Consider the following 14150-nt stretch of genomic DNA (forward strand, 5'->3'; position numbering starts at 1 on the left):
CTATGTGGGCGTCTAACCTTGATCCTCAGCTCTCAGCCTTCCTGAGTAGCTGGGATTGTAGGTGTGAGTCACCAGTATATAGCCTGAAGCTATTCTTGACAGGCCGATATAATAGCCTGAAGCTATTCTTGACAGGCCGGCAGCCATCTTGTGCCCACAGGAAGGCAAGGATTCCCTAATCCTCTCCCCAGCTTTAAGGGAAGAATTTCCAACCAGATCATTGGTTCTTGTTTTGAGAACTCAGAAAGGGGTACGGATGGGAGTGTTTCCCCTACTCACCATCCTGGGTGCAGGCTCCCAGAAGGTTGATGATGTTCTTGTGTTTTCCAATCATCTTCATCATCTCCATCTCCGACACCAGATCGGAAAGATCTTTCTCTGTGGCATCGTCTATAAACGTGAATTAGGCAAATCGTGAATCTAGAGGCTTCATGGGCTGTGTCACTGCCTGTTGCCAAACTTGTACTTCAAACTGTGTGAAATTAAGTTTTAGGGCCAAGAAAGATTTCCCAACCGTGTCCCTCATTTTATCACTGAGGGAGCAAAAGGCCAGAGCGAGGGAATGTCTTGCTTGGAGTCCAAGTGCTCACTGAGGATCAGGGGTCAAAAGTCAGCACTGGACACAGTGCTCCGACGGCTAAGGTCAGTCTGCTCCGCAATCCTACCCTCCACCATTATCTGAGGGACTTGGAAAACTCATCTAATGTCATGGTGCTTGAGAGGAACGCCAAGGGCGGGAGTGAAGCACGCATTGTAGGAATATTTCCGTTAACTACAGACCTTCCCCAGACTCAGAAAACCTAACCAAACGCTTAGCGCGTTCCAAGCCAGGCTTAGGAGGTGCCCAGGACCGCACAGGTGAGCGTGTGTGTGCAGATGTATGTTGACTGGGCAGAGGGCCATGTCTACTGACCTTTCACAGAGCATCCCATTCACCATTCTCAAAAAGTGGCCCCGCCCCCTGCCCAGCAACCTGAGGCAGGTTCCGCACACCTGAGCTCAGCCGTGAGCTTCGGGCAAGCCGCAAGGCTGCTCCCCAGGCGCCTGCCTTCAAGCTCATTCTTTCTTAATTTTGTTATTTTGTATTATTGCAACATTGAGAGTCTAACCCAAAGCCTTATGGGTGCCAGATGAACTGTACCACTGAGCTGTACTCTATCAATGAGGGAGGGAGGGAGGGAGGGAAGGAGGGAGGGAGGGAGGGAGGGAGGGAGGGAGGGAGGGAGGGAGGGAGGGAGGGAAGAGGGCATGGATAGAAACCATGTTGCAAAAAGCTTTTTAGCTTCACAAAGGAAGAACAGTACAACCGACTCTGGTGTGTGGGAAGGAGGACTGAGGTGGGTGGACAGGTGACTTGGAATGGTCCCCCTCTCTCCAAGACCTTAGCCATCGACTGGGCTAACCAGCTCGGACATTTTGAAGGGGATGATAGCCAGCTCTGGCTTAAAAAGAGCTATCATTAACCAGGGGCCAGGGGCTCACATGTGTAGTCTTAGCTATTCAGGAGGCTCAGATCTGAGGATGGTAGTTCAAAGCCATCCCAGGCAGGTAAGTCTGTGAGACTCTTATCTCCAATTAACTGCCAAAAAATAAACCAATACCCCTCCCATAACCCCAAAGTGGAGCTGTGGCTCCAGTGGTAAAGCACAAAGCAAACAGTGTCCAGGCTGTGAGTTCAAGCTCCAGGACTAGCACCAAAAAAAAAAAAAAAAAAAAAAAAGAAAAAAGAAAAGCAAGCAAGCAAGGAAGAAAGTATTTTTCTTCCCTTTCTGCAACGTCACTATGGACTCCGGGTTCCGTTAGCTAAGTCGGAAATCACCATCCCTCAAAGATGCCAAGCCTGGTCCTTCCCGCGCCCCGCCCGCTCAGGTGCGGAGGCGGAATCTGAGGGGGTGGGGCTCCTCCATGGGGTGCAGACACCAGCCAGCCCCTCCCTGGCATCAAACCCAAAGCAGGGAGCACCTCAGAACACCCAGCGTCCCTTGGAAATCTGGGGGACAGCTAAGAGACAGCTTCTAGAATCTTCTCTCATCGGCTACTTCCCATCAGGGAGAGAGAGAGGTGTGGCGTGTGTGTGCCAGGGAACCCACACAGAAAGGAAGGGCCTCACTCCCAAGAGTGAGCGTGCGTGCTTGCGGCCTTCCACACCCCCAGGACGGACGGACCCCTTTCCCCGGAAGCCTAGGGAACCCGGGTTTGAGAGGCCCTTCCTCTCACTCAGCGGGGAGAAGAATGCTGCAGAGAATAAGTACATGGCGACGGGCATGGACGGATCACACGGTAGTATTCATGTCCCCACAAACACAACTGCACTGCCATCCCGGGGCCACTGTGAAATGTCCCGCCTGCCAGTTCATCGGGGGCATCCTGTGACTCCCCCAAGCCAATGGCATTCCTACTCCAGCGCCTCCCATCCGTAACCCTCGCCACTCTGGGGATTGAGACCCAGAAGAGAGCAGTGCAAAAGCTAGCGGGGGGGGGGGGGGGGCGGGGGGTGAGAATACGGCCTAGTGGCAAGAGTGCTCACCTCCTATACCTGAAGCCCTGGGTTCGATTCCTCAGCGCCACATATATAGAAAATGGCCAGAAGTGGCGCTGTGGCTCAAGTGGCAGAGTGCCAGCCTTGAGCAAAAAGAAGCCAGGGACAGTGCTCAGGCCCTGAGTTCAAGCCCCAGGACTGGCAAAGAAAAAAAAAAAAAAGCTAACAGGGGCAGAAAATGCCTCAAGACTCTATCTCCAACTAACCAGCAAAATGATGGGCTGAAGGCGTGGCTCAAGCAGGAGAGCACCAGCCATGAGCAAGAAAGCTAAGGGGGAGTGAGGGGCCCTGAGTTCCAGCCCTGATATTGGCATAAAAAGGAAGAAAGAGGGAGGGAGGGAAGGGGAGGGAAGGGGAGGGAAGGGGAGAGAAGGGGAGGGGAGGGGAGGGGAGGGAAGGAAAGGGAAGGAAAGGGAAGGAAAGAGAAGGAAGGGAAGGAAAAGAAAACTAATAAACTGTAATTTTAAGCAGCATTTAGCTCACTCCCTAAATGCTGATTTCGCTTTATTTGCATGTTAAAGTTTGGATTCAGAATCTCAGCTACCAACCCCCAATTTAAAAAAACAAAAACAAAACAAAAAACCCATCCATTTAAAGTGATCGGGTACTCTCATAAAAATATAAGCGGGGAGGGGAGGTAGAAAACCACAGTCACCCTAAGAAATCAAAGACTAACCCATTCTAAGAAGTTACCACCGGCTAATAAAACCGGCCTTTCTTTCTCCGAGTACAAAGTGAACGCCACAAGCTCAAGATAAATAGTCTGCTTAAGATGCTGATTTATCCCGAAAACGTCTCAACCTCCAGGTCAGCTATGTGCTCTCTGACCCCGCCAGCGCTCGGTTCACATGGCACAAAAGGGATATTCTTGATAAGACGACGCCCCCCCCACCCCCCCCCCCCCACCCCCCCACCCCAATCCGTCCATACTCACCTTTCAACATCTTCACAGCCACCGTGACCGCCTCCTTGGGTTTGTCCTTGTCGATTCCCACGGCTTCAGCCATGACCACTTGCCCAAAGCAACCTTCTCCCAGGGGCTTGCCCAGCGTCAGTCTACACGGAGAAACAGAGGATTCGCAGGTAGCATCTGGTGGACGGGCACAGGGCAGGAAATTCCACAAACCAAGTACAAATACCTTCTCAATGGCTTGCGAAGGCCTGGTGTATTCATCCTACGGGGCGAATGAGACTCGGGGTACACACGCACAAGTGTGTCTTCTTCGTGACTTTTTTTTTTAAGAGAACGTCCATGACTAGTGAACGCCTATCAAACCTCACATTTGTCGTCTCGATTTAGTTTTCTTTATGGAAGGTATCCCTGCTAGCGAGGTGGTCAGCCTCTCCGAGTGACCACAATAAGGAGCTTTTGGTCTTGAGCCAATTAAATAGTTGCAATTTAGAATGTCACAAGGAAAAAAAAAATGTTAAAAGGCTGTTCTTATTTTTGTGTGTGTGTGCGTGTGTCCCTGTAAAAAGGCAGCTTTAAGACTCCTATTATTCAAATGCCCGTGGATTTTATGGCTACCTTCCTTGCCAAGTTACAGGATATGAATCTTAACTGCATTTTATGGAATCTCTAATTTTTCACTAAAGGGGCAAAAAAAATATTCTAGAAAATGGGCAACATTTTTTTCTTTTTGGACGTCAGTTTAGAAATTCTTATGACTACTTAAAATTAACGATGAAGATAACCCAAAGTACACATCACAGACTACATTTTTTTTTTCCAGGCTTAAAAGTTCTATGAACGTCACAGGAATTGTCCTTGGGCAAAACCAAAAGAATTAAGTCTTTGGAAGACTTATGAATGTGGTTTATTAAGTTAAGCATAACACACTAAAGTTCTGAGGTCCCATTAGTAAACAGTACTTACAATAAGTACACGATGGTTTAAAAAAAAAAACCCAAAACAAACAACAACAACAAACTCCAGAGGGCAGCCTGTGCTATGTTGAGGTCACTGACCTCTTTCTATCCAGAACTAAAATTAAGTTTGACATGTTGGCAGAAAAATAAACATTTGCATTGGAAAAATGGCTACTTTATGTCCTAGTGCCCCTGCTAGTGCAAGCATAACAATCCTCTCTTTGTATAACTCATGCCTCAGATCTAATAAACTGCTGCTAAATAGCCTTCATTCATTGGGAATCTGCTCCACCTCCATTTGTGCTAAACGCTATTTGGAAATGCATAGCACTCAGATTTTCCATACTTGGGGTACCCCCGGGGTGGGAGCTAGCCGAGCAGCCCCGTACAAACTCCCACTGTTGACTGTGGAGCTACAGGTGGCAAAAAGCAAGCTTGACATGAAGGCTGTGCGTTCTTCACAGACAATCACAACCCCACCGGCTCAGCGTTTCATTCTGAGGAATGTGTTCATGAACCAGCTACTTACATAATCATACACCGTTAGGGGGAATGAATGAATGAATGGTCCTTTCACTAGAGTATACAAATAATCGTGAAGTTACTTCCATTCACACTAACTGGATGCTGCTGAACAATTATTCAACTCTGGCTTATGATACACATTAGTGTCTCTAAACTGACTGTCAGAATAAACTTCTGACGTGAAGTTGTATAAACCAAAATCAGCTACCTTATATCACATACATCTCCGGCATAATCTCCGGGAGACACGGTAAATGTCAAAGCTATATGCTTATTGCAGTTTATCTGATGCAGAAGGAGTCGGTGTTTCTACTTCCCAGACTCCCACAGAAGGACCCCAAGTGTGCCGCCCGCATTGCACGAACATCACTTCTGAACGTGGGTGGGGTGAGTTAGTTAGTCTCTGCCTAGCGGATGGGAGCCAGTAGCTCTACGGCTCTCAGCCTGTACAACTATCTTTCTGAGATACATAGTTCAGAGGTTCCAGGTTCCTAAGTCATGAACAGAAATGAAAGAGACTCTCACAGCCAAGAACGGTGCTCAGCCTTGAGAGGTGGCACAATCGCCTTCATGTCACAGGAATAAAATCCACAGAATCAAGCCAGGGGCTGGTGGCTCACGCCTGTACTCCTAGCTACTCAGGACGCTGAGATCTAAGGATTAAAGTTTGAAGCCAGCCTGGGCATGCAAGTCTTTTGACTGTTATCTCTAATTAACCACCAAAAAAACTGAGAATGGAGCTTTGGCTCAAGTAATAGAGTGCTAGCCTTGAGCTAAAACAAGCCCAGGGATAGTGCCCAGGCCCTGATTTCAAGCCAAGATTTCAATTTTTTTTTTAATTAGAGCATTGAGCAGGTTGCCCAATCAGTGTTCAAATCCAGTCCAACAGGGTCCCAAATGCATGGATTTGTTCAAGCCAGGCCAGTAGATATACAGCTCCTAGCTATGCTTGGACAGGTGTCTGCTAGCATGCTTGAAGAACATTCAACTTGATAGTTCATTCATAACCATTAAAAACAGCCAAACAGGGTAAAGATCCTTCAGGCAATTTATGTTCTGTATCTGATTTCTCCAAAGGCATCAACTACGAAAACTACAGAAGTTGGAATGTCAGCTCTGTTTTATAGGCTGGGCAATCCTACTTTTATTCCATTTGACTAGATTTGAGTTGTCTAGAAATTTAATAAATCAAATGATAACCAGATGCCATCTTGTTTGGACACCAGCCAGAATTTTGTAGCTCTGCTTGAAAAGGTAAAAGAAGAAAACGCTTTCTTTCTTTTCCAGTAGTTGGTTACTTAGAAATACAATCTCATGCCTGTTGAGACGTGTCAGAGCAAGACCTTTGCAGTTAAAGGTCACAGAGAGAAAAGGTCAACCCAATACTTCCATGTGTACCTAAGTTCAGGGCTGCGTGAGGCAGAAGAAGACGTACTCACTTCTCTCGGGGGAACTCCCATTTCGGGTCCTCTGGCAGTTCGTACTCAGAGACCCCTGCCAGCATCGGGGTGTCCGCTGTGGAGGAGAGGCGCGTCGTTATCCTCACGAGTGGGGTGTTGGAGTTCATGGAGGAGCTAGACTCGGCCGAAACCTGGATACAAAATGCAAAGCCATAGATGTAATGGGGGCTCCGGCTGAGAAGGCTGGAAGTCAGCCAGGGCCCAGCCAGAACAGCGATTCTAAGAAAGGAAGGGGGGCGGGCGGGGGGGCGTGGAGATGAAGTCACGGACCACAAGGAACACCACTGGGTTCCAATTCCTCTGCCCTGCCACCCACACAGCACTCCATTTCACCCACATTAGATGGCCCAAAGATGGGGTTAGCAACAAAAATGTTAATGTAAGTCGGACCAAAGTATTTCTTCTTTTCATGCTAATTCTTTAGGACAGCCACTTGAGGGTGTGTGGAAAAGACCCTGCCGGCTTCGGTATGGCCTTCTGCCAGGATCTACTCTGGAGCCCCCGATAACCAAGCTCCTTTTAGACTAGCACTGCTCCAATCCTGGATTCATGCTGAGGCTCAGGAGATTCCGTAAACCCCTTTAAGATCTCTACATTGCTTCTGTCTCTGAAAATGCAAAGCCAAATACCCCCAGCAAGCCAGGAGATGACGGCTCACACCCGTAATCCTGGCTACTCAGGAGACTGAGATCTGAGGATCATGGTTAGAGATTCTCATCTCCAATGAGCCACCAAAAAGTTGGAAAAGTAAAGCTGTAGCTCGAGTGGTAGGTAGCCTTAGAGCAAAAAGCTTAGGGAAAGTACTCAGGACCTGAGTTCAAGCCCCAGGACTGGAAAGACAAACAAACAAAAATCCTCAGCAAAGAACCTTAGGATTTGAATAGGAAGGGCATTCCAGTAGCACCGTATTCCTTTGTTCAACATAACCCAAGGAACTGGGGGCCATTGTGCCCCTCCCCAGTCTTCCTGGAAACTTGTTGGTGGCCAGGCCATTTGGTGAAAATGGCTGCAGTTTCAGAAACCATTGCGGCGGCCATGTGACAGAAAAGGCATCCAGGGAAAGGAAAACACACCCTTCTTCATAATCGCCAGGAGAGCTGACACGTTCTCATTTCTCTTGATTGCTAGTTGCTTGTGTCTGCTTTCTGTGAAGGAAAAACTCATACAGTCCGGCCAAGGCCCCTTCTGGGTGTGTCCCAGGCTTGGTCTGATCCTGCGTAACTTAAACACTGCTTCTGCTTTAGGCCAGGAACAAGACTTTGACCCAACAGGAGGTTAAACATGAACCATCCAAGCAGCAAGGGATCACAGTCACCCCAGCTGTGCAGACAAACACCCTCCAACCGAGCTGCCCAAGACTCGCTCCAGGTGAGCACATTTTGTTGGGAAGGGTCCCACATCTGCCCATGACATGTCCTGCCCAGCACCGTCTTCCTGGGAAAGCTCTGATGAGCTCCAGCCTTCATGCCGCCTGGAAACTCAAGATGCCCAAGAATGAGCTACAAGGGCGCGCAGGGGGTGGGGGGGGGGGGGAATTACCAAGAGGAAATTGGTTTTAGTATTCAAATTAAAAGGAAATTTCCATTCTCTTTTAAAATATATGTGCACATATTTTTTCGAGCCTCTTGAGTGATCTTTTGGCAAGGGGAAGCTATTCCTCAATTTTTCTAAGCAGGTGGTCTGAGAAATGGTTATTTACTGTGGCATATCAGAAATTAGAAATTAAAAAATAAGCCAAGAAATCAAAGAAATGGGTCACGGTAGAGCGGAGAGCCGCGCAGCCGAGTGTCGGGGCTGCAGACGCGGAGTGCGGGTGGTTCATGCCTGCCATCCTTCCCGGCCAAGCACGACCCAAATGGCCCAGACACTGCAGGACACAGCACTGCCCCTCATCTCTGGACCCCAATGCCCCCCAACCTCCGCACGGGGGAAGATCAGCAATGCTGCAACTGACAGGAGGGGGGAAAGACTGGGAAATCCCCAGAGGCCGCAGAGCTGGGTGCTGTGACTGTCCAGAGGGCTGACACACACCCCAGTGCGAGCCCCACCTGAGAAATCACCAATCTCCTCAGGGAAGCCTGGCGGACAGGACGTGGGCAAAGCAGCAGAGTCCTCGAGAGCGAGGCTCACAAGTGACAAAAAGCCAGACCGAAGGCATGGCTCAAGAGGTAGAGCTATCAGCAGAACACATGTGAGATCCCGGAATTCAAACCCCAGTGTCAATGAAAGACAGAGAAAGAGAGGAGAGACGGAGAGACGGAGAGGGAGAGGGAGAGAGAGGGAGAGAGAGGGAGAGGGAGGGAGAGGGAAAGAGACAGAGACAGAGAGGCAGGCAGACAGACAGACAGACAGACAGCAGGAAGGGAAGGAGGGAGGGAGGAAGGGAAAGCAAGTAAGGAGGTAGACAGGCAAGCTTCTTTTGGATGCCTAAAGACTTAGCAGAGCTCACTTTGGGGGGGGAGGGAGAGATCAAGGGTTGGGGAGAGGGTAGGAAATAGGTCTTATTCCAGACCTTTCTAGACCATTGGGTTTTAGTATCATAGATGTACATGATGTTGAAGAAGCACCTTTGTCTTATTCATTCATTCATTCATTTATGCTGGTACTGGGGCTTGAACTCGGGGCCTGGGCACTGTCCCTTAGCTTTTTGGCTCAAAGCTGATGCTCTACCACTTGAGCTATTGCTCCAGTATGGCTTTTGGATAGTTCACTGGAGATAAGAGTCTCTTGGCTTTTTCTGACTGGGCTGGCTTCGAACCAAAGTACAATCTCCTGATTAGCTAGGACTACAGGTGAGAGCCACCAGCACCCAGACAAAGTCTGGCTTCGGGACTACGTAGGCACATTCAATCGATCTGATGTTCACTGCCCCGTGGCGAACCGCTGGCCCAAAGCAATGTCCACCGGAAACCACGGCAGCCCCTCGTACACCCAGCACGCTTCCACGAGGTTCTAATGCGAATGCTTTCGCAACAGGAAACGAGAGAGCAAACAGCAAGTGAGCACGGAAAACCTTTACTCTTTGCTCTCGTCATGACTCTGAACTATAAAGCTAAGTTTACTGGGAATTTCGCTCTGCTGAAGTGCAGAGGTTCGGACTGCATGTTCAAACCTGGGAACTAGCTTTGTGAAACAAAACACACAGAGTAAGATGCCGAGCCGGTGGCTCACGCTGTAACCCTAGCTACTAATCAAAAGCCTGAGATCCGATGATTGTGGTTCAAAGCCGGCCCAGTCAGACAAAGGAAGCCAAGAGACTCTCAGAGGAAGTAGCAAAAAGCTAGAAGTGGAAGTGTGGCTCAAGTGGCAGGGCCCCAGACCTGGGTAGAAAACCAAGGGAGAACAAAACAAACACACACACACACACACACACACACACACACACACACACACACACACACCACCCCCCCCCCCCCAAGTAACAGAAGGGGGAAAAAAGAGAGTAAGAAAATGGCCTAAACATAAGGAAGTATGGAATGCAACTGCTCCGTCACCGGGCTGTATCTTAATTTCACCTCTATACATTTTTACTACGCTTTTAAAATCCCCTCCGGGACCGTAAACGTCGGCTGGCTTTCTCTGGGCTCCCATTTCCTCTGAAAGGGGGTCCTGTTCGGAGGGCCTGGCTGCGTCCGAGGCTCCGCCGCAGGCCCGGCCTGCAAGCAGTGTTCCCGGGGGGTCGGGGGGTGGGGTCCCCCCGGGGCTCTGGGGCTCCCTGCTCCGATTCCTGCCCCCACTGCACGGCTCAATCTACACCACAGAATTCTTACTTCTTTTCTTTCACATCAAATCATAATTTCCCTTATCCTGGAATCTCCCGGGCCAACCCTAGAAAGGTCAATTCTGAAGTGGGCTTTCCAACGATTTCAAGAACACCCCAGTGTTAGGGGGACCAAAGTTACTTATCAATAATAAACGCTAGCACTCGAGTAAACCCTTCCCCACCCACACCTTGGCAAGTATTATTTTGTTTTGTTTAAAAAAAAAAAAACCCAAAACCTTTTCACAGTCTCCAATTCAGCTTCCTTACTCTCCGGAATCGCTTTACCGCGTGCCATAAATCAAGCTTTTAACTAAATGTGCTTTTCCTCCGTTTCCACAGCACCAATGGGAGATTAAGTAAGGAAGTGGCTTTCTTTCTTAAACAGCCACCGAGAAGTAGTGTTATCTTTATCTCCCCCCCCACCCCCCGCCAGTCCTGGGACTTGAACTCCGAACTCGAGCACTGTCCCTGAGCCAACTTTTCGCTCGAGGCTAGCTAGCACTCTACCACTTGAGCCACAGCACCCCTTCTGGCTTTTTCTGTGTATGTGGTACTGAGGAATCGAACCCGGGGCTTCGTGCATGCTAGGCAGCAAGCCCTCTACCACTAGGCCACCCTCCCAGCCCATGATGGGAGGTTAAATCTGACATCCAGGGGGGGACCCTGGAGGGAGGAGAGCAGGGGGAGGTCACAATGCTGTGGATGGACAAACCCTGCGGGACTGAGCCAAGACCCTGCCAGAGAGCCCTGGCCTTGCACCAACCAACAGTTACATCTCTACACCGTCTGGGAGGACGGCTGGTGTCTTCTGTGCTCAGGAAGTGAACCCCTTCCTGTAGTGGCAGGGTGCACAGGCTGCTTCTGATATTCCTGGGCTTGTCTAACAGGCTACCAATAAGAACCCACTGGCAAGGTATGCAGCGGTGCATGCCTGTTGTCCCAGCTACCCAGGAGGGAGAGATAGGAGGATCACAGTCTGAGACCCTATCCGGAAAACAAGATGAAAGCAAAAGACCTGTGGGGGGGGGGGGGTGGCGGTGACCCCAAGTGGTAGAGCACTTGTCTAAGGAGCAGCAGGCCCTGAATTCAGTCCCCAGTTCCAAGGGGGGTGTGGGGAAGAGACTGACTGGCTCAGAAACGTACCCCGTCTGGGCTAGCTGTTGTTGGTCCAGGAGTGGCAGCAGAGCCCGGACCCTGAACGGCGGCCAGGCTCCCATCCACGTGCTATCAGCCTGCTGCCCACCCGAAAGCTGCTTCTCTTTCTCCAAAGCATCAGAGTGCATGCAAAGTCTCACAAAACACGCAGTCACGGGGAGAGAATCACAAAGAACAATTTCCTTGGTGCTGAAAATGTTTAAAAAGCACCTAAGCTGAAATGTCGGTGTTACACCGTAAGTTCAAGAGGGAGGAAAGTTATGAACCAAAGCCCAACAGCGATGGACTGTGAGAGGGGAGACAGGGGCTGTGTGCATCTGTGCTGGGGCAGGGAGGGGGGAGTGGGGGCACCAGGGCCTTGCCCTCCACCACCCAGGGGCCTCCTTGGGAACGCCTGGGAGCGAGCATGCTCCAGACATCTGATTACAGGCTCACCTGTCAGCTAAAGGCATGCTTTGCCTCTTGTGGTATTCACTCTGTCATCAGCCTATCTGCTGCCCTGCAGCCACAAGGCAATGGGCCTTTTATCCACACGCTGATAGCATCTTCTCCACAGGAGGGGCTGTACTCACTGGGAAGACCAGTAGCTGGCCCCTTGGACATATAGGAAGAGGTGAGGCATGTCCAATGTTCTTCCAATACATTAATCCCTGACCTATCTATTTTTCCCAGGGGGAGTGATATTCCCTCACTTTCCTCTGCTTCTCTTATACTATTTGACCCTGTTCTGTTTTGTTTTTAACACACACACACACACACCCAGGCTCGCACCAGCCAGGTTGCTGGTAGCTCACACCTGTAATCCTAGTGACTTAAAAGGCTGAGATCTGAGGATTGTGGTTCAGAACCTGCCCGAACAGTAAAGCCCACCACACTCTTATCTCCAATTAATTAGCAAAAAACCCGAAGTGGAACTGTGGCTTAAATGGTAGAGTGCTATGAGCAAGAGGAAAGAAAAAAAAAAAGCTCAGAGTTTAAGGGACAGCCCAAACCCAGAGTTTAAGCCCCAGAACCCACACACAAAAATAAAATAAAGGCTCGCACTAACCTTGGGGCCAATGCCCAAAGGCCATGTGTTCTGTCAAAGCCAGAAGGAAGAAAATGAGGAAGGAATCCTGATATCCCCTTTCGTACAAAAGGAGGAGGAAAAAGTGACTAGCACCGGGGAAGATGAGCAAGGAAGAAACACCAGGTGGCCAAAGAGAAGGAAATGAAGTGCACTGCAATCGTTATCCCCCCCCCCCAAAATGATGCAATACTTATAGAACAGTGGCTGAGCGAGGCTCAATGGCAGGTTTCCTTCTTTTGTTCCGATTAGAGATATAGATAGGAATAGGACTCCCTTTTCATTTTTCAGCTCTCCGGGCCTGAACCCCATCACGGAAGAGGCTGGATGCTTGGCCAATGGTAACTCACTGGTCAGGAGGGGCGCTGAGAGGAGAGGGGCCGTGCTGCCCCGAGCCACAGATGACCAGGCCTCGTCAGGGTCTAAGAGTTCTGGTCTCTCCCCGAAACTGGTCAGGCAGCTGGCTCCTGCCCCTGCCATTGCTTTCCGGGCCTCACAAATGACAGTGGTAGCATTCAATGTAACAAGAGCATTCTTGGTGCCAAAAGCAACCCAGTGAACCTCTTTTCTCTCTTTCTCTCCGTCACCCCCATGTCTTAGCACAATGTGGTCATTTGCCTGCACTTCACACACATTCCAGATTCTATCCTCAACCTCGTCAAAAAAGAAAAAAAAAAGTCCTGCTGGAAATACGGCTCTCGGGAAGCTAACAAGGACCCATTCAGTGTGCGGTGCGGGGCTGGGTGGAGAAGCAGCAGGTTCATGCCAAAACCACTGCTGACCGACCGACGTCCAAATCCTTCCTAAAGCCTCCTCCAAAAAGGACACCCACAAAGTACTTCTGGTAACCACCTGGGGACCCGACAAACATGCATGCTCCTGGCCCCTGCCGAGACGTACTGAATAGGAGAGCGAAGAAAGGGGTGGCGTTGTCCAGAAAGAACTGTGTTCATTACCTGACTTACAAGACCATAACCCTGCTGCTGCTGCTGCTGCTGCTGCTGCTGCTGCTGCTGCTGCTGGGCACCCGTCGCTCACGCCTGCAATCCCAGCTACGCAGGAGCCTGAGATCTGAGGATCCAGATTCAAAGCCAGGCCAGGCAGGAAAGTACACAAGACTCTTGTATCCAGTTGGTCACAGAAAAGGCCAGAAGTGGTGGTGTGGTAAGAGTGCTAGCCTTGAGCAAAAAGAAGCTCAGGGACAGTGCTCAGGCCCTGAGTTCAAGCCCCAGGACTGGCAAAAAGGAGAAAGAGATTCTTGGACTGGGACTGAGACTGATGATGAACCTGCAATTTTCACATGTACATGCATATTCAAATTCTACTGAAACACAGACTGAAACAAGACCTAATTAGCTGCCGCTATTCAAAACAATAATCACTTTATTGGAACTAGTTTCGAATACTTTCAGGAAGACTATGCATTCACATGTACCTTCCCTAACTTACATCTTCACGAAAATATGGAAAAGTAATGCATTTTCTCTGCTGTTCACCTCTGCCAAGCTTTGGTTCATGGCTGATAGGAGGCTATCTTGCCCTATCCTAAAACAAATAAATCAATTAGAGGGTACAAACAAGCCAAGTAGACAGCAAAGATCAAGACCAAAGCTAAAAGCAATCTTTGGTCAGTTCTATTAAAAAAAAAAAAAAAAGAGCCTACCACTGGGCACTGGTGGCTCACGCCTGTAATCCTAGTTACTCAGGAGACTGAGATCGGAGGATCACGGTTCAAAGCCAGCCCAGGCAGGGAAGTCCATGAGATTCTTATTG

The 14150-nt window shown here is 49.6% G+C and overlaps 1 protein-coding gene across 3 annotated transcripts in view; it reads right to left on the minus strand.

The window, feature by feature from the left end:
* Nucleotides 1-14150, minus strand: part of LOC125345313 (fibroblast growth factor receptor 2) — an 81821-nt gene that overhangs the window by 19364 nt on the left and 48307 nt on the right. For all 3 annotated transcript variants that reach the window (XM_048337541.1, XM_048337540.1, XM_048337539.1), the window contains exons 8-10: nt 6373-6524; nt 3474-3595; nt 280-390 (exon numbers count right to left, since the gene is read on the minus strand). In XM_048337541.1, the coding sequence (XP_048193498.1) occupies nt 280-390; nt 3474-3595; nt 6373-6524 (385 nt within the window). The remainder of the gene's footprint in view (nt 1-279; nt 391-3473; nt 3596-6372; nt 6525-14150) is intronic.

The sequence above is a fragment of the Perognathus longimembris genome, unplaced genomic scaffold (assembly GCF_023159225.1).
Source record: "Perognathus longimembris pacificus isolate PPM17 unplaced genomic scaffold, ASM2315922v1 HiC_scaffold_5499, whole genome shotgun sequence".
NCBI lineage: Eukaryota > Metazoa > Chordata > Mammalia > Rodentia > Heteromyidae > Perognathus > Perognathus longimembris.